This window comes from Barbus barbus (assembly GCF_936440315.1).
Source record: "Barbus barbus genome assembly, chromosome: 5".
Lineage (NCBI taxonomy): Eukaryota > Metazoa > Chordata > Actinopteri > Cypriniformes > Cyprinidae > Barbus > Barbus barbus.
In genome coordinates this window covers 18211942-18239650 of record NC_136733.1, presented here as the reverse complement: position 1 = coordinate 18239650, position 27709 = coordinate 18211942, and the positions used below count along the sequence as shown (strand labels likewise).

At 43.1% G+C, this 27709-nt stretch overlaps 1 protein-coding gene across 1 annotated transcript in view; it reads left to right on the top strand.

Moving 5' to 3' along the window:
* Positions 1-27709, top strand: part of LOC306869703 (pappalysin-1-like) — a gene marked incomplete at both ends in the record, with an annotated part of 102549 nt that overhangs the window by 45454 nt on the left and 29386 nt on the right. Inside the window, 5 exons of the mRNA XM_079416580.1 lie at positions 2196-2324; positions 3489-3580; positions 13704-13900; positions 26909-27016; positions 27547-27682. Of these exons, the coding sequence (XP_079272706.1) occupies positions 2196-2324; positions 3489-3580; positions 13704-13900; positions 26909-27016; positions 27547-27682 (662 nt within the window). The remainder of the gene's footprint in view (positions 1-2195; positions 2325-3488; positions 3581-13703; positions 13901-26908; positions 27017-27546; positions 27683-27709) is intronic.

Below are 27709 nucleotides of genomic sequence, written 5' to 3'. Positions count from 1 at the left end.
CACAAGACATTGATGGCTAAATTGATACTTGGTCGATTCAACGGGCAAAATATTCTTTCCTCGTTGTGGAAGCCAAGCCAACGGTCTACCTCAGGAGTCACTGTGGCTGTTAAGGATAGCAGCAGTACTCTTTTAGCTTTGCTCTGCCTCTCCACAACAAACATGTCTTAGAAAAACACAGCCACAAGACCACATTGCGGGCCAAGATCTTACAGCTCTTGCCTTTGGGGGTTGGCTCAGACTCCGCGTGCAGTTCTAGCAAACTAAGTGTCCTCTGGCACTCGGCAGTTCTCACACCACTGAGGCTCTCTGACCCATATTTGACTGTTTGGGAAGTCTGCAGCTGGAGGAACTTGTGGGGTTTTAGAGCCTCACGGTGGAGCTGATTGAGTCAAGTATACCTGAACCAGCTGTGAGGCTTTCCGCACACTGCGCGATCCCTCCAAGTTTGTGTTCCTGCAGGCAGAAAGTTAAAGCGGTGTAAAGGATCTGAGAAGCATATGTGCAGACAGAGGTTTAAGGGTTGATCTGAGTCGCGATTAAAATGTTTTCGTTAACCTGAGCCCCATAAGCGGCTGGGTCGATAACAGGAAGATTTTATTTTTTATTTTAAGAAGGAAGGGGAGTTAAGGACTAGTAACGCAGACAGATGGGCGTATTGTCCGAGAGAAAAGCACCGTACCTCCCCCTCTGCCTCCCCGACTGATCCTGTCCTCCCTCCACCTCCATTCTCATTGTGAGTTGAAGATAAATAGAATGAGAGCGGAAATGCATTTTATGGGACGAGGGGGTCTTGGGTCATTTGGGTGGTCCATGCGACGGATCCTATGCTGAGCTTAGAGGCCTGATCCCGACACACATGATGACTAGCGCTTTACTTTGCTGAGTCTTGTGCTTCGTGTACCTGAAGGGGGTTGTATTACAGTCATGACAAGTGCTGAGAGCTCAGAGTGCGTACAGCACGCTTTGTACTCTACGTAGAGTCACATTACAATAGCCATCCTTTCTTAGCATCTAATTGTTGGTGCTTGAAGATGAAAGGGGACAGTTTGTTTTGCCCAAAATCCCTTAAATTAAATGCACTGAGTGGTTATCGCCTTATATAATGGCAAACACTACAACTGTCTCATAAACACTCATTCCAAAGTAATTTTCCATCTCTCGGTTGTAAATATTTAAAAAGTGTTAACGTAGGTAGAGGTAAGCAGATTGCTTTTAAAGGTATGAAGTCTTTTCTTTATACTAAAGGTTTTTGTGATACACGTTTGTGATATGGCTATAATATAGAAAAGTGCACATTCAACTCATGTTGGGAACAGGTGTAGATCTAAAGCAGTTCTATAATAAAGTGCTAATATATAATAAAGCGATAAATGATGACAGTTCTTGTCATGTTTTGTTGAAGTACTAATGGAAAGCATATGAGCAATATATCTGTTCACCATTGTCTGTTTGGCGGCAGTACTCTAACTTATTATCAAACTTTTATCTGTAATAAAACATTTGAAAACCCTATTGAAACATATGTACCCTAGTATTCCAAAGTTTTGGGGTTGGTAAGATTTTTATTTTTATTTATATTTTTTGTATTTTTTGGAAATAAGTCTCTTATGCTCACCAAGGCTGCATTTAAAAAAAAAAAAAAACTAAAAAAAATTTTTTTAGAATGTTTTATTAAATGTATTATTATTATCATGAAACATTTTTTCAGGATTCTTTGATTAATAGAAACTTCTAACCAACTTTTTTTTTTCTTTTTTTACATTATACATTTTTTACTGTCACTTTCGGTAATTTAATGTGTCCTTGCTGTGTAAATATTTACATTTATTCATTTAGCTGACGCTTTTATCCAAAGCGACTTACAATTGCTATATATATGTCAGAGGTCGCACGCCTCTGGAGCAACTAGGGGTTAAGTGTCTTGCTCAGGGACACATTGGTGTCTCACAGTGGATTCGAACCCTGGTCTCTCACACCAAAGGCATGTGTCTTATCCACTGCGCCATCACCACCCAATATAAAATAAATATGTTCTCATTGACCTCAAACTTTTGAATGGTAAAGACCCACAACCTTTTAATTGACTACAGTTTTAGGAGTGCAAGCATTGGGGAGTTGGGTTTCTCTAAACCACCCCATAACTTACATCCTGCATAAAAAACATACTAATAGCCCTTGTTTATGTGTTCCAGGGACTTAAAGCCTGATGAGACGTACACCTACCATGTGCTGACAGTGTCTAGAAGAGCGGAGAGTGAACCATCTCCTCCTCTCTCTCACCAGCTGGGCTCACCCTACTGTGGAGATGGACTCATCCAAAAGTGGGTTCACTCTCTAAACTTTCACTGCATTCACTATTATTCTAAAGGAAATAAAAAATGTACGTATCCTTGTGGTTTACTGCAACCACTGTGAGTGACAATGGTTATAGCCATGTTATGCAAATAGAAGGGATTTAATGGTTCACTCAATTTACAATGCGATGTGATTCAGAATACTGATTTCATGATATGATTTTCTCATGATTTTGTTTTCAACAAAATATATATAAAAAAATATAAATTAAAAGATGCCCTTTTATATTGCTTGGACAAAATGCTGCAAATTATAGCATAACTAAATGTAAATTTTAAAACAAACTCCAAATCAAATAAATAAATAATACAACTAAAATAAATCTCTTCATATAAACAAACTAAGGCTTTGCCTGTGCTTTTTCCATTTAAAATTAGCGGCAACCCCTGTATCTTAATCTTGATCCAAGCATGAGCAGTTTTTAATCTAAATTAGATTGTATATTTTCGAATGCAGAATATAAAAGCAGAATGGTCTGCTTTTAGGTTTGTGAAAATATACTAAGTAAAACTGAACGAAACAACAGCAGCAGACGGGTTGATTGAGATGCAAATTCAGTCTCTGACAGCAGGTGGTGCTTATGGAACAGCAGCGATACTGCATTTCCTTGGTTGCTACTGTAAACAAAGCAGCGCTGCTACTTTAATATGCATTATACAGAGAAGCAAAGAAAATACCATCTAAACTTTCCTAAAGACAGTCAGTTCCCCTCAGAGATACATTAATATAAACTGTGTCGCGATTCATTTAACATCTCAACCGATTTGAATCGTCACGTATTTGTGTCGATTTTCAACAGGCTCGAGATACATCGTTACATCCCTAGAAAATAAGTAATGTATTGTGAATAAAACAATCTGAAATAAACATAATTAACAGAATGGCTCATTGAATTGAGCTGTTTGTGTAAGATTGTTTACTGAGGCTGCATTTTTGTCTTCCATAAGCAGATTTCCATTAGCTGATGGGAAAGTATAAACCTTGCTTTATTGCTGCTTGTTTTGGTAACAGCTGTTTTGAACCATGACTGACTAAAGGTTCATTTTTTATTTATTTAAAACAGCTTTGTGGCAGTAAGGTTACTTGTGTGATTTAACTATTTTAATGACTTAAGTCTGTATGCCTTTCAGATATCTTGGAGAGCAATGCGATGACATGAACTTCGCTAATGGAGATGGCTGCTCAAACCAGTGCAAGAAAGAGCCATTGTTCAACTGTGTTGGTATGTGATCGTCATCTATAGTTAGAAATATTAAAAGAATAGTTCAAACATAAATTAAGTTTTCATAAATCCTCTTGTCATTCCAACTCATATATGTATTTTTTTTTCTAAAGGAAAGCAAAGGTCGAATTTGTGACAGTTCATAGTAACCAGTTTGAGCCTGCTTCTCACACAAAGCTATTGTATGACTTCAGACAACTTGAAATACAGTGCAGTAGTATTATGGTTCTTTAATTATTTTTTTATTTTGTTGACCTTTTTTTGCTTGGCAGACATGGTCAGGCATTATATAAAAACATAGACACTAAAGAATCATTGTGCAGCTCTTTTCCATACAATGACACACATTAAGGAAAAGAGCTGCACAGTGATTCTTCAAAATACCTCCTTTTGTGTAAGGCGAAAAAAATAATACAAGCTTATGTGTTTGGAATGACATGAGAGTGTATAAATAATGATAGAATTTTCATGTTGGGTTGAAAATATTATAAATACTTATTTTTTTAGCAATATTTTAACAAGAAAGTACAATAAACTAAAGGTAAATAAAGTGTAGCATCAGTTTGATTGATGTTTTGCTCCAGCAGCATTTAGCTGTATTGCTCATTACTTCTCAGTGCTCTATTGATGTCAGTTCTGCCCGGTTGCCCAGCCATCAATCTCATGGCTTCAGCCTGTCATCAGTGTCACACGGTGTCCTAAACTGACAATGTGTGAAAGACCAAGAAAGTTCTGTTGTACTATCCCTTTACAGAGCAAAACTTGTTAGCTGGTTGTGATGTTAATGGAGTGCTTTAAGTTGTGAGCTAATCAGTTCTGTCTAAACAACTGGCCGCATAATTTGAACCCTCTTACGGACATTTAAGTCCCCTCACAAAAGACTTTACTCTTTGCTGTAGAGCTCTAAGATCTGCCTAACGAGCGCTAGCAAACCTTTGTGGCGCTACTTCCTGTTAGCAGTAATGCAACCATCCCCTTTTCTTCTAAACGTGTGGACGGAAAGCTGGAGTATAGAGTAAAAAACACAGAGAGAAGAAAAGGAGGCAGCAAAGAAGAACAGATAAGAAGGGCTTTTTGAAGTTTGCTGTTGAATATAGCCAACATTCATTTAGCTGAAGTCTTGTCTGACCTCTAGAACACCTCTGTAAGTCTGAGGTTGCACTAGTACAGGACAGTGCTTAATTGGCAGTTCCGCCAATTTTCCTTTTTTTTCTTTTTTTTTCCTTTTTTTTTGGAGTTGGTTCAATGAGTTCAGCCTTCACTGCCTTAAAGGAACAGTTCACACAAAGTAGTAATTTACATCAAAAATGCTAAAAAAGAGTAAAAACAATAAATATCATAGAGAAATCATGAAAGAATCTTTTATTAGGTGTAGATTTTTCTAACAGTGCCTTGACAGTGCACACTTTAATTAAATGATGTAGTATCAAAAATCACGATATGTGGAAAAAATATCCTTGTATGAGTTTTTGTATTGTATTTAGTTTGTATGATATAATAAAGGATTCAAAAGGGGGTTTTCACAGCAGTACCATAGAGGAAGCATTTCGGAATAGTTGGAATAGTAACTACTCTTAAGTGAATAGTTATTTTTAAAAAACTTTTTTTTCTTGTGGAGAATATTTTAATAATCTAAAGAAACATTCTTCACTGCAAAGAACCTTTAATGCAATGGAAGGTTTCCATGGATGTGAAAGGTTCTTCATGGAGCCATCAATGCCAGTAAAAAACCTTTATTTTTAAGAGTGTAGTTAAGCAATATCGCACAAGCAGCTCAGCTGTTTTTATCAGCACAATTGAAAACGTCTCGGTTACGTACGTAACCCTCGTTCCCTGATGGAGGGAACGGAGACGTTATGTCGTGATGACATTAGGGGATTTACTTGGGAGCCCCGACTGCCTCTGATAAGAGAAAACGCCAATGAAATTTGGCTAGTGGATTTTGCATACCTGAGCCACTCCCCGTGCATACGGGTATAAAAGGGCGACAGGTGCATCCACTCATCAGGTTTTCCGCTGAGGAGCCGAGAACGTGTCCCTGGCAACCAGCGATGGTTCAAGATTGTGGCATGGGGACATAACGTCTCCGTTCCCTCCATCAGGGAACGAGGGTTACGTACGTAACCGAGACGTTCCCTATCTGTCGGTCACTACGAGTTATGTCGTGACGACATTAGGGGTCTATGGAAAGCGCCACAACCTGAACCCCATCACGACCTTATGGCATGCAGATGTTGACAAGCTAGCGCGTGACAGACAAATGCGACGCGAAGGTCGCAACCTTCCCGTTGCCCCAGCACAAATTCGCTAACCTTGGTGCCCGCAGGGACCACTGAGTACATTGCTGTTGGAGATAGCCAAGCCGCTATTCCTTTCCCCAGAAATCGGAAGAGATTTCGACCTTCTATGAAAGACTGCTTCAAGTCTTTCCTGTTTGTTGTTACAGCCCGGCAGTAACGACGGGGAAGGCCACGGAGGCCACACCCTGCCCGAAGGGAGGTAACGTGTGGAGGCACTGGTATGGACTGGCCCAAGCCTGGGGCAGTGCTACATACGCCTGGACCCTGGGGCAGATCCTACCTAGGAGAAGGGAGGAGGGCTGCCAGCAGAGTCTGACAGAGCTCTGTCAAAGGGAAGACACGGGTTTACCGTGAGGGAAACCGTACCGTGGATGGATACACGTGTGGGATCACCTGAAGGGAATCAGGCCACATGGGCACCTAGCCGAGTACAGGGGCTGACCGGAGACCCGGGCAAGCTAACACCGGTACTGGGCCTGGCGTCAGGCTGCTCCGCCCAGTCTGACTGCCGGGGGTGCTGGAGGAACTCTGCCAGTGTTCGCCATCCGGGGAACTAACTGGAGGAGAGAATAGGCGCTCATATCCCCGGGTAAGGGGGAATGGCGCAGCAAGCATGACACCGGCCAACTCTTCCCGCCACTTACCTGTTACCCAACACACGGGAAGAGACTGGCTCAACGCGGAGACTGTAAAATCTCACGAAGGTGTTCGGTGTCGCCCAGCTCTACAGATGTCTGCCAAAGAGGCGCCGTGCGCCAACGCATAGGAGGAGGCAACACTCCGTGTGGAGTGAGCCCTCACCCCGAGGGGGCACGGCTCGCCTTGGGATTGGTACGCCAAGGCGATGGCATCCACTATCCAGTGGGCCAACCTCTGCTTGGAGACAGCCTTCCCTTTCTGCTGACCTCCGTGGCAGACAAAGAGCTGCTCAGAGCTTCTGAAGCTCCGGGTGCGGTCCACGTATATGTGCAGCGCTCTCACGGGACACAGCAACGCCAAGGCTGGGTCTGCCTCCTCCGAGGGCAGTGCTTGCAGGTTCACCACCTGATCGCGGAAGGGCGTGGTGGGAACCTTAGGCACGTATCCAGGCCGGGGTCTCAGGACAACGTGAGAGTAGGCCGGCCCGAACACAAGGCACTCTTCGCTTACCGAAAATGCTTGGAGGTCCCTGACCCTCTTGATGGAAGTGAGCGCTGTCTTAGCCGACAGGAATTTCAGCTCGACTGAGTCCAGCGGCTCAAAGGGACCCCTCTGAAGTCCAGCCAGGACAACAGAGAGATCCCAGGAGGGCATCAGGGGTGGCCTAGGAGGATTTAACCTTCTGGCACCCCTCAGGAACCTCACGATGAGATCGTGCTTCCCCAGGGACCGGCCGTCCACTGCATCGTGATGGGCCGCAATAGCAGCCACGTACACTTTCAAGGTGGAGGGCGACAGCCTGCGCTCCAACCTCTCTTGCAGGAAAGAAAGCACCACTCCAATCGTGCATCTTCGGGGGTCCTCCCGACGAGAAGTACACCAGTCCGCGAACAGACTCCACTTCAGCCTGTGGCAGGCCACTCAAGTCTGCCGCGTCCCATCCAGGAGCCACACATGGAGGTTCCACAGATCTGGACGCGGGTGCCATATGGTGCCGAGCCCCTGGGAAAGAAGGTCCTTCCTCAGAGGGATGCGCCAGGGAGGGGCTGTCGCGAGGAGGGTGAGTTCCGGAAACCAGGTCCGGGTGGGCCAATATGGTGCAACCAACAAGACCTGCTCCTCGTCCTCCCTGACCTTGCACAGTGTCTGTGCGATCAGGCTCACTGGGGGAAACGCATACTTGCGCAGAGCCCGAAGCCAGCTGTGTGCCAGTGCGTCCGTGCCGAGGGGGGCCTCGGCCAGGGAGAAATACAGCTGGCAGTGGGAGGACTCGCGGGAAGCAAACAGGTCTACCTGGGCTTCCCCGAATCGACTCCAAATCAGCCGGATCGTCTCGGGATGGAGTCGCCATTCTCTGGGGAGCGTGAGCTGTCATGAGAGCGTGTCGGCTGCACGATTGAGCTCCCCCGGAATGTGGACGGCGCGCAGCGATTTGAGCTGTGACTGACTCCAGAGGAGGAGATGGCGGGCGAGCTGTGACATGCGGCGTGATCGTAGACCTCCCTGCCGGCTGATGTACGAAACAGCCGCAGTGTTGTCCGTGCGGACCAACACGTGCTGGCCTAGGAGCAGTGGCCGGAACTGCTTTAAGGCCAGATGCACTGCCAACAGCTCTAGGCAGTTGATGTGCCAAAGCAGTCCAAGCCCCGTCCAGAGCCCCGAGGCTGCCTGCCCGTTGCATGTAGCACCCCAGCCCATGCTGGAGGCATCTGTTGTGACAACAACATGTCGGGACACTTGTCCTAAGGGCACCCCGGCCCGTAGGAAGGCAAGGTCCGACCAGGGGCTGAAAGAGCGGCGACACGATTGCGTGATGGTCACACGACGTGTCCCGCGGCGCCATGCCCATCTCAGGACCCGTGAGTGTAACCAGTGCTGAAGTGGTCTCATATGAAGCAACCTGAGCGGCGTGACTGCGGCTACGGATGCCATATAACTCAGGAGCAGCTGAAACTGTTTCAGCGGAACCACTGTCCTGCCTCTGAAGGAACTCAGGCAGTTCAGCACTGATTGGGCACACTCGTCCGAGAGACGTGCCGTCATACTCACGGAGCCTAACTCCACACCGAGAAAAGAGATTCTCTGCACAGGGGAGAGCTTGCTCTTTTCCTAGTTGACCCGAAGCCCCAACTGGCTGAGGTGCCGGAGCACCAGGTCCCTGTGATCACACAACTGTTCTCGCGACCGGGCCAAGATGAGCCAATCGTCGAGATAGTTGAGGATCCTGACGCCCACTTCCCGTAAAAGGGCAAGGGCGCCCTTCGCCACCTTCGTGAAGGCACGGGGAGACAGGGAGAGCCCGAAGGGGAGGACCCTGTACTGCCATGCCCGCCCCTCGAACGCAAACCGTAGGAACGGCCTGTGTCGAGGGAGAATCGAGACATGAAAGTAAGCGTCCTTCAGGTCGATCGCTGCAAACCAATCCGTGGACTGAACGCATTTGATGATGCGCTTCTGCATCAACATCTTGAACGGGAGCTTGTGTAGGGCCCGATTCAAGACTCGCAGGTCCAGGATTGGCCGGAGGCCACCGCCTTTCTTGGGCACGAAACCCCTGCCTCATCTCGGCTGGAGGGAGCGGCTCGATTGCACCCTTTGCCAGAAGAACAGCAATCTCCTCGCGCAGGACAGGTGCATCTCGGACTGCCACCGAAGTCTCGAGGATGCCGCTGAACCTGGGCGGCCGCCTGGCGAACTGAATCGCATAGCCGAGTCGAACTGTGCGAATGAGCCAGCGAGATGGGCTGGGTAGCGCAAGCCACGCCCCCAGATACCGTGCAAGCGGCACCAAAGGCACAATCGACGTGCCCGCAGTGGTGCAGCGAGGGGGAGTAAGGTTGGATGGAACAGAAGGCAGTGCGTTCTGACTCATCCCCACAAAACTCCCTAAGTCCCTGGGGGGACTGGCTAGAGGTGCGCGGGGAGGCATCGCGTCCCCAGACCGCACTCTCTTGGCCACTGGCAATATGGGTCTCGGGTGAGAGTGAGGAGGCAGTGCGTCACATACTGTCAGCCCGCAGACCTGGGAACCCGGAGGAAAGGGAAATTGCTCTTTCTTTGACAATGTGGGTACCACTGGCCCTTGAGCCAGTGGCAGAACAGAAACAAAAGAAAACACAAGATTCTCCACCCGGCCCTCCTCCGGGGGAAGGAGCGACGCTAGCCTCGTCGTCTCCTGGGAAAGAGCAAATTTCCGAGGGAATTCCCTTCCCGAGGGACCGCGCCGGGACTTTCGTCGCCCGGAGAGCGAAGTCAGTCGCCGTGCGCAGCTCCTGCATCAACCCCGGGTCGGGACTACCCTCGTGCATTTGTTTCAGTGCCTTGGCCTGGTGAACTTGCAGGATGGCCATGGCATGTAGGGCAGAGGCGGCCTGGCCTGCAGCGCTGTAAGCCTTGGCGGCAAGTGTGGCCGTCAGCTTACAGGCTTTGGACGGGAGACGCGGACGATTCCTCCAGGTGGCGGCGTTTTGCGGGCACAGGTGCACCGCAACCGCTCTCTCCACCTGGGGAACATCCACGTACCCCCTGGCCGCCCCGCCATCGAGGGTAGTGAGGACGGAGGAGGGAGACGAGCGGCTTCTGGCTGAGAAAGGGGCCGTCCACGACTTCGACAGCTCCTCATGCACCTCCGGGAAGAAAAGCACCGGGGCAAAGTGCGGCCGCTGGTCGTGTTTTGCGCCGATGAACCAATCATCCAGCCGCGAAGGCTCGGGACTGGGCGGTCTGTTGACCTCCAGCCCGATACTCACGGCTGCCCGGGCAAGCATGGCCGTCAGCTCTGGGTCCGGATCGGCAGTGGCGACAACACCCGAGGGGGGCAGCCCCGCCGATCGTTCATCCTCAGAGGACGAAAGCCCATCCCCCGATGCCGCGATCGACATCTGATCCTCGGGCGGCGCACCGAATGAAATGCTGGCGGCCCCGTGTGGCGAACCAGCGAAATCACTCGGGAACCGGACGGAACAAGCGCTGCGAGAGGAGTAAGAGGTCCGCGGGGATGTGCCCGGCGGAGAAGCTCTTACTGTCACCCTCAGATCTCCCAGAGCGCCAGCCGGCGGTCCTCTGCTCGAGCCAGAGAGACCGGGATGGGTGGCGGCAGAGGGTGCCAATCCTTTCAGAAAGGAAAGGCGAGATCGCAGCGTTGCCATGTTCATACGCCCACAACAGGCGCATGACTCATCCACAAACGCATCTTCAGCGTGCTAGATGCCCAGACACTGAAGACAACGCTCGTGACCGTCATCCGAGGACAGGAAGCGACCGCAATCAAGAGAACACGGACGGAACGGCATCTTTAAAAAGACGCGAACCGCCCAGTGTTTTAGAAATTTGCTCTTTCAGGTGAAGTGCCCAGGGGAATCGCTGCTGCAGGGACACCGCTGTCTGCACCGTAACGCCACCCAGGAACAAACTTCGAGGCAGATGGCTTTGTGGAGATCTGATCTGTTTCAAGACTTCTCATCCACTCGGCTCCGAAGCAAAAATCTGATGAGTGGATGAACCTGTCGCCCTTTTATACCCGTATGCACGGGGAGTGGCTCAGGTATGCAAAATCCACTAGCCAAATTTCATTGCCGTTTTCTCTTATCAGAGGCAGTCGGGGCTCCCAAGTAAATCCCCTAATGTCGTCACGACATAACTCGTAGTGACCGACAGATAGGGAACAATATTTATTTATTTTTGCAACAGACAAGTTAATATTTTAAACAAAGCCACAGCAGAACAGTTGTGCATTTCTGAGCAACGTTACAGTGGTGTTTTATATGACATAATGACATTTTTATATGTCAATGACATAATGACACTTACACTGTTCCTGAGGGATTCAGTGGTTTGAACCAACCAACTAAATTAATGACTCAATGACTCTCTCGTTAAGACAGTGACTGCATCTGAAAACACATAATCTCTTAGAATATTAAATTACTTTATTTTCTACCGTTACAAAAGTACATTCAGTATGGTATAAATGTGTGCAGTATGGGTGTAATCCAGACATACTAAATTTGTCATGTTCTCATTGTCATGTGACCTATCTGTGTCTAATTCATCACTTCACTGCCGTTCACAGCTCCTCTCCAATGTTCTCCAAACTTTGGAAAACACTCAAAAATTCCAGAAAATATCAAGATCTCATTTCTTTTGCCAATATAGAACACCCCTAGTCTCTGTTCATTCATCCATGGTAACTGCATGGAAAAGAGCAACCAGTGCAGTGTTCAAAAATTCATCTTGTGCATTTCACTGAGAAATATAAAGTTAGATCTGGAACAACATGAGGGTGAGTAAATGACAGAATTTTTAGATTTTGTCAGAACTATTTAAATATTCCTTTAACTATCAGTCACAGACATTCAGCACATTCTACTTACTTTGCTACATTAGTTTTGTACATCTTTGTGTGGAAAGTTGGAGCTTTCTATGTCACTTTCAACTACGTCTCAATTTCCGGTTGGTTACTTTGTCCAAAACAGCATAATACTTTACAGAAATAAAATGTCCTATCTCAGCTTAGCGTTTTTTGTGCAACTTACATTTATGTTGAACGAACCCCAAGACAAACCTCTGAACAAGCAGAAGGGCAAAGATCTATGGTTACGTCAACCCTGCGCTTCTTGATATTTTCCAGCGCTCTGTTTTGAATGTGTCATGCGAACCATACACGGCAACACAGTATTAATAAAACACTTCCTGTGCTTTTTTAGCACAGGAAGTGATGTGACAAGGTGCAGCATGGATCCTGCTGCCCTTTATACATAGTAGCTTCCTCTGAATGATGTACTGCGGCTGTTGTGCGCCTGAGGATGCCTATAACTTTACATAGTCTGTCCGTGTTAATATTGTTTTGTAGCTTGCCAGGGAAAAAGTGTTTGATTTGATAAGTGCACATCTTGCAAACTTGTTTCCTGACTGCTGTTTGCAATGATTGACACCTCGTAGCTGTTGAATACCAGGATGGCTGGACTGAACAGGTGACAGAACGTTGCAATTCAAAGCGTGTTCCCTTAGTGTCAGCTATAAGCGTTCAGATTTTGCTGACACCTCAGGGCTTGGGCAAAGACAGGAATGGGACACATCGGGGCACAAAACAAAGAACAAACAACACAAATCAACATTTTAAAAGGCTAGACCTCTTATTAAAAGAAGCTTGAAGTCCCTCATCTGATAATGGTAGTGGAATTTTAATTGACTCTACATTTAATTGACATTAAATGATCAATTTGCTAGAAATGCGTCTGGGCTGCTGATACATGAAGTACAGTCATAAAAGATAATCAATCTGTCATCATGAATGTTGATTTATGACTGTCCTTGTTTGAAAGCCAGTTAAAAAAAGGCCATGTATTAACACTGTGAAGTAATGCCAAGTAAAACAAAGAGTGCTCTAAACAACATTTACTGTATGACAAACTAAACAGAATGTCCTGTACTCAGCTCAATTACATCAGCTTTTTACTAATAAGTAAAATGTCTGAATCCTGGTTTATTCTTATATTATTCCTATTGCTTAAGTGTAATTTATTTTACTTTCAGTCAAATTAGCTTTAAGTTTTTCTCTTTTTTATTTGTCGAAATGAACAGTAAGTGAGATCATTTAAAACTGCACAGACCTAAGATGTGTTGTTATAATTTTAAACTGTTGAAATGCCAACAAGTTATTACTTACCCACATAAACGTTATTTATTTCCATATCATTCAGACTGTATAAATGTAATTTATTTGGCTGATTGATGAAGTGTAATTTCTTTATCAAATATTAAAATTAGCTTTAAGTTCTTTTAGTTTTTTTTATGTAAACAATTACAGTAAGTGAGATAATTTAATCATTTACTTACCCACACAATTATTAATTTAACAGATTTTCCCCCCAAGCAAATTATAAATTATAGAAATACAATCATCCCTTAATCCAAGGCAGAAAACAATATGTATGTGTGTGTATATATATATATATGCTTTTAGGTCAATGGGTAGAGTGTTTTAGGTGGTCTGACACTATTGTTTCACTACTGAAATCGTCCGCCACCTGAAACTGTCTGAGAACCGCTGAAATAAAGTTAAGGACACGAATAATTGCTACCAGCTCAAACAGTCTGCTGATCTGAGGATTTGAAATGGGCTTTAGGTGCAGTAGTTCAGTACTGCTCTCGTACCGCTTCATCTCTACCTCTCTCCTCTGAAGATGAGCCCAGCTTGTGTTACTTCTATGACGGTGATGGTGTGTGTGAGGACTTTGAGCGGGAGGCGAGCGTAAGGGACTGTGGTCTCTATACTCCGAGCGGCTTCCTGGATCAGTGGGCCACTGCAGTGGAGGTGTCTAATGAGGAGAAGATACACTGTCCAGCGGAGGTGGCTGTTGGATATCCTGCGGTGACAAAGGTGAGCACTTTTACAAGCATACCAGCACATCTGCACATGCGTCATGTAGGATGTGTCGAAGACCCCATGAAAGGTTAATGACAACATGTAAGTGTTGTAGTTATAAGTGTTATATATATATATATATATTTTTTTTACTTTTCTTTTTTAGTTGGAGTGTAATTTGTTTTGTTTTTTCTATGTATAATACATTTCCATTTAGGTTTAATTTATATTTACTTCAGATTTAGTCATTTTAGTGCTATACCTTTTTTCAGTTGGTTACAGAAGGTAACATTTAGAATTTTCTAAGTACAAGTGGCTTTTTGACTAAAAACACAGAAAAATCTCAAATCTAAAATATGATGTTTATATTGACGATGAAGTCAGGCTGAACTGCAGTTTTTTCGCAATAAACGGCTGAGAAGCAGATTCTGTTAAGGAGAGATTTGAGACACTTCTCTAACCATTCACACATGGAAGTAGTAAAGAATTGGCTCTTTCTGAGGGACGTCTAAAAAAAAACTGTGTTGTTTTACTCCCTGGATATTTCAACATGATACATTTGTAATTTTACAGTTTTATTGGCCACTTCTCCTCCTCCTCTTCCAGCTCTCGTGATGTTTGTGGAGCGCGAGTCTCTTGCGCCCGAAATCGTGCAAGCTCCTGAATTAATCATGTCACAAAACTATTCCTATCACGCTGTGCGCAACCTAAGGATTTATGGCACTGAGAAATGGCCATTTTTCACAGTTGAGCTTGAACCTCATTGTTGCTAGAAAATGCGTATTGTGGCTCGTAATGGGAAATGGTGGCACATAGGTTACGATGACTTTGCCAATACACCTTTGTGTGGCGTTTCTCTTCACAGTCTCGCAAGTATTCTATATGAATGTAAATCAAGGTTTCGTTCAGGTTGGAAACAGCTTAAGCGATTCAGTTGGTGATCAATGTTAGCAGTGTATCGGCATGACTAATTGCTTCTTCTCTTATTGTGTGGCACAGCAGTCAACGGACATACAGGACAAGCTGCGTACAGTAGTGTACTTGACTCAATGGCGGGGAGGTGGTGGAGTGGGGAACAGTGTCACTTACTGTGGTATGCTGAGAGAGCACGATAAAGTACGCGAGAGAGAGGAATCTCATGAGACTTAGCCAGGAGTGCAGAAGCGAATATCCTCTCATTCTATTTTTTCACTCCATACTCCCTTTCTAAGTCTCTTTTAAGCATTACATCAGAATTCTCTAGTTGTACGGCTAATTTTGTAATGGTTTCATTCAAATTTTATAAGGCATTTAGAGATGAAAAAGATGTTATGAATCCCCCTTCTCCAGTCAGCTCTCTCCCTGCAGAGCTGTCTTAGAGTAGTGAATGAAGTGAATTGCCGGTCTCTTAGTTTAATTCATGTAATATTACATCACCTCCAGATCTGTGAACTGTAAGATGATTCCACTTCGAGAGACAAATTCATTTCTGTCCAGAAAGATTATGTACATGTGAAATGTAAGAACAACTGCTGAAATGTTTTCAATTCAAAAAAACATATATTACTGGCCAAGAATGAACTGTCATACTGCACTGCAAAACTCATTGTTTATGAGTATGTTGAATTTATTTCCATAAATAATATCCAAATGTGCAATTTACATTTTATTTAGTTTAACTTGAAATAACTAAAAGTAAAAACTGAAATAAAATAAATAAAATCTATAGGACATATTAATAAAAAAAACTAATAAAACTTACAAAAACACAACATAACTAAATCTTGATGAAATAACAAAAATTAAAACGAATAATAATAACAACAAATTCAAAACATTAAAAAAGCTATATCTTGATCAGTGATATTTTAGTATCATTTGCACCCACACACATACACACATGCTAATAAGGTACAAACAAATGTCATTGTGATAAACTCATAGTAACTAATTTTAATAAGTTGATTTGAGAAATATGAAAACAGAAAATATCTTATCTGCAGTACATTTCATTTTGCATTACATTTGTAGAAGTTAAAATTAATTTTAAAAAATCTTGAACTAGGTTTGAAGCACCTTGAAGCTCAAAGTGAATGGATGTTAAATGGAGAGATAAATGTTTGAAGGGGAAATGAGGTCAGCGTGAAGGCCAGACAGTTAGCGGCACACCTTTACTGCTGACCGAGCAGAAAATACACTCTGCATACCACCCCAAAAATCCTGGGGATGTCTATTGTGCAGGCAAGAGACAATCTAAGCGACAGCACTGCTGGCCTGATCTGCTCCCACTGCTGTTACACATACATAAACATTGAACACATAATTAGTGCCGTTCACTCTGTGAGGAAGCGTGCAGCTCTCCAGTGTCACCTAGCGTTGCAACACTGTCACCCCACAGTTGGGTTCAGGGGTTCAGTGAGGTTCTCTGTCACATTATTCTACATTGAAATGAAATACACTCAATGCAATTCACCGTGAAACAAGGGGCGAAGAGCAGAGGTAGAAAGTAACGAATTACATTTACTCGCGTTACTGTAATTGAGTAGCTTTTTTGTGTAGCTTACTTCTACTTTTAAAGTATTTTTTTAAATCTGTAATTTTACTTTTACTTAAGTATATTTTGTTTGAAGTATTGTACTTTGCTACATTTTAAAAAACATTAATTACTAAGTAAAAAAAAAAAAAAAATCGCTCCCTGTAAACTATTGCAGTAAATAATGGCCAGGGGGCGTATTACAGAAAGATCCTAACTTTAAAATCTTATCTTATCTGTTTGTGAACCATGGTAATTTCAGTTAGGACCACATTTAGGGCAAAAGCTACTACAGAACAGCATTTCCTAAGTGTGTTATCCTATCTTAACTATAGACAGGAAAGGGGTATTACAGAAACCTCCTAACTTGACAAAAAATCCTAAAAACTGTCTTAACTTTAGGACAACCCCACAGCTGTCCTAACTTCAAAATTATTTGAAAGCTAACGGAAAAACCACTTACAGTTGCACTGTCCAACAATGGCATTACATTTATTAATAATTACTATTCATTATTAAGAAGAACGGAGATGTTTAATGGTAGAAAGAGTATTGGAGGACCTTGAAGATGTGTACATTTTGATGACAAAACACTTATAAGTAATCACAGACTGCTGCGCATGATATTACAGTTAGCACAAGAACTGCAACCACCATTACAGAGACCAACAAAAGCATCATGGAGCATTACTGGTTGTAGTGCAAGTGACTAATGCCTTACGATTTTTTTTTTTTTTTGCAAAAGGCGATTTTCAAAGTGAAGTAGCTTCTATTATTTTGTTTACCTCATCAGCAGCTCGGGCAGTGTTGGTTGCTTGGTAACAGACCTGAGAGTGGATTGCCGAGCTTGATTATGCCATTTAAGATTTTCTAAATAGAGATAAGATACTGTATCTTATACAAAATGTATATTTATATTAGGTGTGTCCCCGACTAAGGATTTTCATAGTTGAATCGGAATTTTCGATGTTTGGGGGCGGGGCCAAAATACATTACCAAGAATCAAGTCAGACATTGGACAGTCATAATTACTGATGTTAACACACTGGGAAAATGTGTAACGGATGCCTCGCAGATACAAAAATAATGTTATGTTTTGATTAAAAGATAGTTAACGTTAAACGTCAGTGAAAACCTAAGAATTCACAACGGCTGCGTCCGAAATCGCATACTACTTGTGTAGGTACTACATTTGAATTCAAACGTACTTCTCGACCGTTAAAAAAGTACGTTCTATATAGTATGAATGAGGGTAGTATGAATAGAATTTGGACGTACTACATCCGCCATGTTCATGAAGTCATCTCATCGATTTACAACGGTTAAACTTTAATAAGTCAGCCGTTTACTTTGATTATTTTAAACAAGTGCAATTTAACCACAATGACAACGTTTTCCCTTGAGGTACTTGCACTTGAAAACAGCCGCGTCGCCGCTTTCCGCCATTTTTCGAATATGACGCCTCCTCTCCCGTGGCCTCATGGGATAGTAAAGTGTCCATCGTATGCCTACTACAGAATTTGGGCGGAAGTAGTAGGTCATCCGGGTAATTCTCGCCTACTGTTTTTCGAATACTATGAATTCGGACATACTACTCGCCTCGCATACTGTTTTTCGCATACTATATAGTAGGGAAGTATGCGATTTCGGACGCAGCCAACATTTTTTACAATAGTGCTCTCATTATAACGTTATGTATATGACAGTAGTCAGAGGCGTCATGTCCATTAAAAGTGAGGGGGCACGTGTCCCCTCAGATTTTTGAGCCAAGTGGATTTTGAATGCAACTTCCAAAATACAAAAAATAACTGAATAATATTTTCTATATTTGATATAATATATGTGATTAAATTGTTCAGCGCGTCATCTCATGAGCTGCTAAATTCAAATCTGTGTTCACTGGCTGGCGCTGAGTCAGATACAGATGCGGTTTTACAGCACTGCGCATTATAACCAATCACACACGATGCTGTTGAGCTCATGAATGCACTGATCAATCAGAGACATTCAAATGAGGTATAGCTGAAATGCCGCTTTTTTCTTCACCCGATCGCTGACTGAAGACCTCTTCCTGGCGAATTCTCTCGGTAGAAACAATAAAGTGCAGATGTGTGTATGAATCTGTAAGTAATATTCATTTCACAGTGTAAACAGCTTCAGTGACTTTAAAGGTTTAAAGAGTTTTTGAGAGTGCTTAAACTCTAGACTGTCAGTGAAAGTGTTCTTTGCTCTCTTTCTGAACAATGAAATTGTTATGATAAGTAGCCTAGCCTAACTTACATTTTTTTATTCATATTAACTTTCTGTGTTAAATTCACATTATATATAAAGTCAGTCGTATTAAAACTATGTTATGGCATGACGCCCATATCTGTTACTTAAGTAAACAGACAGGTTTTTATGCATAGTTAATAGATTACATTATTAGGTTACTTTGACCATCGCCCACTGTAGATCAACTAACAATCTATAAAGATGAGAATCGAGATATTTCATGATATAGTTAATGCGTTTGGTAATGTTTAGAAAAAAAGTGCTATTGTGTTACATATCCATGAACCGTGACAGTACCCCTTCCCCTAAGAGCGCCTCCTGGTGCTTTCAGAGGAACTTACCTGACGATTGTAATCATCGATAAGAGAATGATCCAATATGTCCCTTGCAGGCACCCAACTCCTCTCCTCCAGACCGTAACCCTCCCAGTCCACCAAGTACTGGAATCCGAGTCCCCTCCGCTTAGAATCCAGAATATGATTCACCGAATAAACATGTTCCCCATCTACGAGTCGCGGCGGTGGGGGAACGGGGGTATGCGGATTAATAGTAGCATGAAAAACGGGCTTTAATTTGAAAACATGAAAAATGGGATGAATCCTCCTGTACGCCAGAGGAAGTTTAAGGCTGACTGCCACTGGATTAATGATCGTGGTAACAGTAAACAGGCCAGTGAATTTAGGGGTAAGTTTATTACAAACGTTACGGAGAGGAATGTTCTTAGATGAAAGCCACACTTTTTGACCGACGATATAGACAGGAGGCCTTGACCGGTGGCGATCAGCCTTGGCCTTGGTGTGCGCCCTCACCTGGAGGAGGGTCTGTCTGGCCCTGCTCCAGGTGCGACGACACCTCTGGACAAATGCGTGAGCAGAGGGAACCGCGATATCAGATTCCAGACTGGGAAAAATAGGTGGCTGGTACCCTAAACTACACTCAAACAGAGATAGGCCTGTGGCAGACACTGGTAATGAGTAATGTGTGTACTCAACCCATGAGAGCTGCTGACTCCAAGAGGACGGATTCTGAGAGCCCAAACACCGCAACATACGTTCTAAGTCTTGGTTGGCTCTCTCTGTCTGACCGTTACTCTGGGGATGAAACCCAGAAGAAAGACTAACAGTCACCCCCAACAAATGACAAAACTCACTCCAAAATTTGGAGACGAACTTAGGCCCCCTGTCAGAGACCACGTCCATCGGGAGGCCATGAATACGAAAAACGTGGTCAATGACAGCAACCGCCGTCTCTCTGGCAGAAGGTAATTTAGGTAGAGCAATAAAATTAGTAGCCTCCACCACGGTCAAAACCACCGTGTTCCCACTTGAGGGCGGGAGACCTGAGACAAAATCTAGCGAAATATGGGACCAGGGTCTCGAAGGAACTGACCGCGGCTGAAGGAGTCCAGTAGGGGGTCGATTGGAAGTCTTAGAAACGGCGCAAACACAAAACAAAACATTGTATGTCACGAGCCATAGACGGCCACCAGAACCGTTTTTTAATAAGAAACATAGTACGACTCACCCCAGGATGACAAGCCACCTTGGAACAATGACCTGGTGGGCATCCCAGCGGAGGCGTTACCCCTTGTGAGGCCGTGCGGACCTTCGATTCGAATTCCCATGTGACTACAGAAACAAAAATCTTCTGTGGCACAATGGGCTCAGAAAAAGACGGGTGCTCAGAATGGTCGAAAAGACGGGATAACGCATCGGGTTTGATATTCTTGGAACCCGGCCGATAAGGAATAGAAAAATCAAAACGGCCGAAAAATAAGGCCTGCCTAGAGTTCAATCTTTTAGCGGACTTGATGTACTCAAGATTCTTATGATCAGTCCAGACGATGAAAGGAACCCCCGTACCTTCTAACCAATAACGCCATTCCTCCAAGGCAAGTTTGACTTCCAGCAGCTCTCTATTACCAATATCATAGTTACGTTCAGCGGGAGACAAACGGTGAGAAAAATACACGCAAGGATGCATCTTGTCGTCCGAGGAAGAACGCTGGGATAGGATGGCACCAACCCCCACCTCTGACGCGTCAACCTCCACCACAAACTGCCGGGACGGATCAGGGGCAATAAGAATGGGAGCTGAAACAAAGCAGCCTTTGGCAAACGCAACCTCCGCTGCGCTGAACCACCTGAACGGAATCTTGGTGGAGGTTAAGGCAGTCAAAGGGGCAGCTAGCTGGCTGAAATTGCAAATAAAACGCCGGTAAAAATTGGCAAAGCCCAGAAACCTCTGCAGGGCTTTGCGGGAATCTGGAGTTGGCCAATCAACCACAGCCTGACTCTTGTCCGGATCCATGCGTATCCCCTCGACCGACACAATGTAACCCAAAAAGGGAACAGACTGTGCATGGAAAGCGCATTTCTCCACCTTGACATAAAGACCATTCTCTAACAGCCTCTGAAGCACCCGCCTGAAGGTACTGGTCTGCTCATCTCTAATAACTGGACATTTACTCCTTTACCATCTCTGAGTATCAACAGCTCTTTTGAATCACATTCGGTTACTATTACCTACCCTCTAAAAATCAATTTTGTAGTTGTTTATCGTCCTCCAGGATCACTAGGTAACTTTGTGGAAGAATTAGATTTATTGCTCTCAACCTTTCCCGAGGATGGTACTCCCTTAGTCTTACTTGGAGACTTCAACATCCACCTAGATAAACCTCAGGCTGCAGACTTCCACACTCTGCTTGCCTCTTTTGATCTCAAGAGAGTGCTAACTACGGCTACTCACAAATCAGGCAACCAACTGGGCCTTATTTACACTCGACACTGCTCCACTGATCATGTGCTGGTTATTCCACTGCACACCTCAGATCACTTCCTCCTCCCTCTTAACCTCAACATGATTCCTGACACATCACATAGGAATGTCAATGTGCCTCCACATGTCACTTTTCGATGTAACCTGCGCTCACTCTCACCCTCCCGGCTATCTGCTATGGTTTCATCTTCGCATCCTCCCCCTAAACAGTTATCCTCTCTTGATGCTAACAGTGCTACTGATACTTTCTGTTCCACTCTGACATCTTGTTGACATCTTTCTGCCCCTTATCTTCTAAGCCAGTCCGTACCACCCCTTCTGCCCCTTGGCTATCTGATGTTCTCCAAAAACATTGTTCTAAACTCAGGGCTGCAGAAAGGGTATGGCACAAATCACAAAATCCTACTGACCTTAATTTATATCGATCACTCCTCTCTGACTTCTCTGCTAATGTTTCCACTGCTAAAAAGACATACTATCATGACAAAATTAACAATTCGCCTAGCTCTCACATGCTCTTTAAAACATTTTTCTCCCTCCTTTGTCCTCCTCCTCCCCCTCCTTCATCATCTCTAACAGCTGACGACTTTGCCAAATTCTTCATTAATATAATTACAAACCTCACTGCACAATTTTCCACACCACAATCTATCAAACACATCTTACCAGCAAACATACACTCGTTCACATCCTTCTCTCCACTCTCTCAGGCAGTAATCTCAAAACTCATCCTTTCCAGTCATCCTACTACCTGTCCGCTTGATCCTATTCCATCTCATCTCCTTCAAGCCATTTCTCCTGCAGTTGTACCTGCACTCATTCACATCGTTAACACATCCCTTCACACTGGAATTTGTCCCTCAGCATTTAAACAGGCTCGTATAACTCCACTTCTTAAAAAACCCACTCTTAACCCAACTCTTTTAGGGAACTATAGACCGGTTTCCCTTTCATTGCCAAAACACTTGAACGAGTTGTGTTCAACCAAGTCTCTGTCTTTCTCACACAGAACAACCTCCTGGGCAGTAACCAATCTGGCTTCAGAAGTGGACATTCGACCGAAACTGCCTTTCTTTCTGTTGTTGAAGCCCTAAGACTTGTCAGGACATCTCAGGAACCGCACTCCAGTGGTTTGAGTCTTACCTCTCTGATAGGTCCTTCAAAGTATCTTGGAGAGGTGAGGTATCCAAGTCGCAACATCTAGCTACTGGGGTGCCTCAGGGCTCAGTTCATGGACGACTTCTCTTTTCTGTCTACATGGCATCACTAGGTTCTGTCATTCAGAAACATGGCTTTTCATATCACTGCTATGCTGATGTCACTCAACTCTACCTCTCATTCCATCCTGATGATCCGACGATAGCTGCTCGCATCTCAGCGTGTCTAACAGACATTTATTGCTGGATGATGGACCATCACCTTCAACTCAACATAGCTAAGACAGAACTGCTTGTAGTTTCAGCTAACCCATCGCTTCATCACAATCTCACCTTCCAGTTAGGCTCATCTACCATTACTCCTTCAAAAACAGCCAGAAACCTTGGAGTTGTGATTGATGATAAGCTGAATTTCTCAGACCACATTGCTAAAACTGCCCGGTCCTGCAGATTTGCATTATACAGTATTAAGAAGATCAGGCCCTTTCTCTCGGAACATGCAACACAGCTCCTTTTTCAGGCTCTTGTTCTGTCCAGACTTGACTATTACAATGCTTTCTTGGCAGGTCTTCCAGCCAATTATATTAAACAATTAATTCAACAATTAACAATTAAACAATTCTATTAATCAATCCTACAATTAATCCAAAATGCCGCTGCAAGATTAATCTTTAATGAGCCGAAAAGAGCGCACGTCACGCCTCTGTTCATCAATTTGCACTGGCTACCAATAGCTGCTCACATTAAATTCAAGGCGTTAATGTTTGCCTACAGAACCACCACTGGCTCTGCACCCCTTTACCTAAATTCATTACTTCAGACTTATGTGCCCTCTAGAAGCTTGCATTCTTCAAGAGAACGACGCATTATTGTGCCATCCCAAAGACACACAAAAACACTTTCACTGACTTTTTCATTAACTGTTCCCATCTGATGGAATGACTTGCCCAACTCAATCCAAGCAGCCGAATCCTTACCCATCTTCAAGAAACGGCTAAAAACTCTTCCATCTTTACTTGACCCTCTAACTCTAGCACTCTCTATTCTAATTTTATTTTATCTATATGTCTTTTTATTTAAAAAATTATAAATAAAAAATAATAATAATTATCTGTACTGCGTTAGGCTAACCAAGACTTGTAATAGCACTTGCACGTTGTTGCTCTTTTGCTGGTTTTGATTGCTTCTTATGTCCTCATTTGTAAGTCGCTTTGGATAAAAGCGTCTTCTAAATAAATAAATAAATGCAACAACGCACAGAAACACGGCAACTAAACTCTAAAAATTCACAGCGTTTTATTATAATAGTGTTCTCATTATAATGTTATGTCTATGACAGTCCCAATCATAGTTATTAATATTCTGCATTGTTGTTTGTACTGCTCGCGCTGCATGCTTGAAGAGATAATCACCGTTACTACAATGAAGCGCTTTACTGCAGCACAACTCAAATGTATCGTATATGAGATAAATAATATATACACGATATATATAAACCAGCTGAAATATTTTGAAATTATTTATACCCTACCTGATCGAAAAAATTCAGTCTTTCACTCTGCCTTGTTAAAGATTTAAATCCTTGCTGCCAAGATGTTTGATTAAGTGGGAGTAATGTAATGTGCTCATGAACCTAGAAGAGTATAGCTCCGTACGTTTGGCCCCTTTTTGCAGGTATTTTTTTTTGTTTGTTTTATTTTAAGTTTTATTCATTAATAATACTTTCACTGATGGCATACAATCGGAAACAGCAGGAGTTGTCTCCGTTGGCTTCTCTGATTAAGAAGAAATCCAAGTTACCGACCGCGAGCGATATGATGGACAAGATAGCAAACACTATTACACACTTTGAGGACTATAACTAATAATTAATGAAATTAAATTATATTAATATGACTCTGAGAACTGAGTTGATGGCGATGCGGAACGAATTCGCTTCTCACATGTCAGTTGTTCAGTCGCTATGCTCTAAACTGGATCTTCTTACAGGGGAGATGAGAGAACAAAAGAAAGACGTTGCAGATCACGATAGGCGAGTAGCTGCGCTCGAGCAACAGGTTGTGGACTTACAGGATCGCAATAGGCGCAGCAATCTGCGTCTGGTTGGATTGCCTGAAGGTTCCGAAAAGGACGACCCTATGGGCTTTTTGAAAAGATTGCTACCGACGTGGCTCCTGTCTCTGGTGGGCAAAGAGATTGAAGTGGAGCGAGCGCATCGCGTGTACACAAGGCTCTCCTCAGATTGCGCTAAACCACAGGTTTTCATATTTAAACTGTTGCGGTACACGGACAGGGAGCTCATTCTGCGTGCCGCCAGACTTCATGCCCCGGTGAAAACTTCCGACGGAGCAACGCTGTCTTTCAGAGCCGATCCTCTCTATACGCAGAATACGCAAGCTGCGTAGGGCCCCCGAAACAAATATATTTTAATTTTAGCTTCGTTTTTTAATTTGGCCAGTGGTTATGAAAACATGAATGGTCATTTCTTTTAATGTGGTGCGCTGTCACCCTCTCTACGTAAAAATCAGCCAAATCATGTAACGTGAATGTAGTACAGTCTCTTGCTCGAGTCTAAAAAAATTTGTTGAAAGCGTACCGAGCCGCGGAAGAGATACTGTTTCTCGAGCGCTTTCAGAGCACGATTCGAGACCGACAAATGCATTACATCCATTCTTTCATCTCAACCAATCCATATTATTCTAAATAACTGATTCCTTTAATTAAAAACAACTAGTTTGAGATTTATAGGGCTATCCCAGGGGTATCAAACTCAGTTCCTGGAGGGCCGCAGCCCTGCCGAGTTTAGTTCCAACCCTGCTCCAACACACATACCATGTAGTTTTCAAATAACCCTAAATGATTAGACTAGCTGGATCCGATGTGTTTAATTAGGGTTATATCGAAACTGTGCAGGGCTGTGGCCCTCCAGGAACTGAGTTTGACACCCTTGGCCTATCCCAGTTTTGCATCCCTCCCACTGTTAAAAAGTAACTAAGTAACTTTTACGCTGAGTAAATTTTAAATGAGCTACTTTTTACTTTTACATGAGTAGATTTTTAGACTGGTACTTGTACTTGTACTTAAGTAAAATTTCATTAATGTAATGGTACTTTTACGTGAGTAGAATATTTTCATACTCTTTCCACCTCTGGCGAAGAGTGTAGAAGACTTGGACTTGGAGTTAGCTGTTGCAGTTAAAATACCACTAAAAAAGGCATTTAGATCAGCATTTATTTAAAATGGTCTATAAGAAAGAGGCTTTTACATGAAAACTGGGTGAATTTTCCATCTAAATATGGACTTTTGGAAAAAAAAAAAAAAGTTAATGAATAAAAAATTTGCTTAGAAAAGCACTGTTTATTTACTTAAGTATTTTATTCACTCTGCTCTGAATTTTTTTTTTGATGATTAAAATGTCCTAAGCTGCCCTTAATGCCAGAAAACCAATTCTGTAACTCAGCAGTCGCTAGAGTTCAGGCCAGTTTTGGTCACATTGTGGTTTGCTCTCAGTTGTAAGAAGAGAGTAGTAGGTTAGTTCACCCTGTTCACCCGGATTTCACCTGGCCACTTGTAAGGCTAATTGTGAGCCTGCAGATGGTCTAAATTACATTTTCATAGTGGACTGCCGGTGTGTAGCCTCATCATTACTCTGTTTAAGTGCATTTGTGTTTATAGTCCAAAATATGCTGTAAAGTTTGAGGTTGGTAAGATTTCCTTGGTTTTGAGTCTCTTTCTCTACAATAAAAACAGTAATATTGTGAAATATTATTACAATTTGAAATTACTGTTTTGTATTTGGATGTATTTTAAATGTAATGTATTCCTGTGATGCAAAGTCAGTACTCAGTGTCACATGATCTTTCAGCAATCATTCTATTATGAGAATTTATTTGTTGCTCAAGAAAGTTCCTATATTTATCAATGTTGAAAACAGTTGTGCTACTTAATAACTGTTTTTTTTTTTTTTTTTGGAAACCATGATTTTTTTTTTTATAATTTTTTTAGGATCCTTTGATGAATGGACAAGAACAAAAGAACAACATTAATCTGAAGTAGAAATTCTGATCAGTTTTAATACATCCTTGCTAAATAAATGTAGAAGTTTCTTTAAGAAAAAAAAAATATATAATATATATATATGTGTGTGTGTGTGTGTGTGTGTGTGTGTGTGTGTGTGTGTGTGTGTGTGTGTGTGTGTGTGTGTACACAAAAAATTATACACACAATTTTATTGGCCATATTCCACGAGTTTAACTAAGGAAGAGGAAAAAGAATGAATATCTCTTATGTTTGTTTGTTCAGAGCTGTCAGTCGAAGGTGTTTGACCTGTCACATGGCGTGTCTCAGTACGCTTGGTTTCCCTGTGAGGAGTCTCAGCAGCACAGCTGGACTTCACAATATTGGTTGAAGGTAAGAGATGGCTAACGATGCTAATGTCTTTTTTTGGTTTTAGTTGAACAGATTATTGTCATGTAACATCAGGTGCATAAATATGATCATGTGACTTCACTAAGTAGTACATATTCCTGAAACAACATTCTTATAAACTACTTTAAACTGAAACAGCTTTATTATCAATTTATAGGTTTCCAATAGTCATGGGAAACCTATGAATTTTAGAGAATTTTCAAATTTCTATAATGAATAAACATTTTTCTTGTTGAATAGTCTTTGTAAGCACAATTTCTACAGTTATCAGTAATCACAAATAACTGGTTGAGTCATGTTAGGACAATAGGTATAGAACCCTGAATCTCATTTTCCCTCAAAATTTAAGAGTAGCTAACGGTTAGGACTAAGATTGGGGTAAATTTGTTGCTGTGTTTGATCAATACAAGATTTTGATCCAGGAGCACATGTTACTTGGTAAAGTCACAATTATCAATGATAGAACTGACTGTCAGTGAGCATTTTTATTTATTTTTTTGGTCTCTCAAAAGGCCTATTACGCACATCCTATGGTGGCTGCCGCAGTCATTATCCATCTGGCTGCTGACGGAACAGCCGACATCGACCAGAGACAACACAACATTACTGTTCAGCTGGTGGACACTAAGGAGCAAACCCACCCCCTCGGTAAGTCTCACCCCAATCTCAATAATA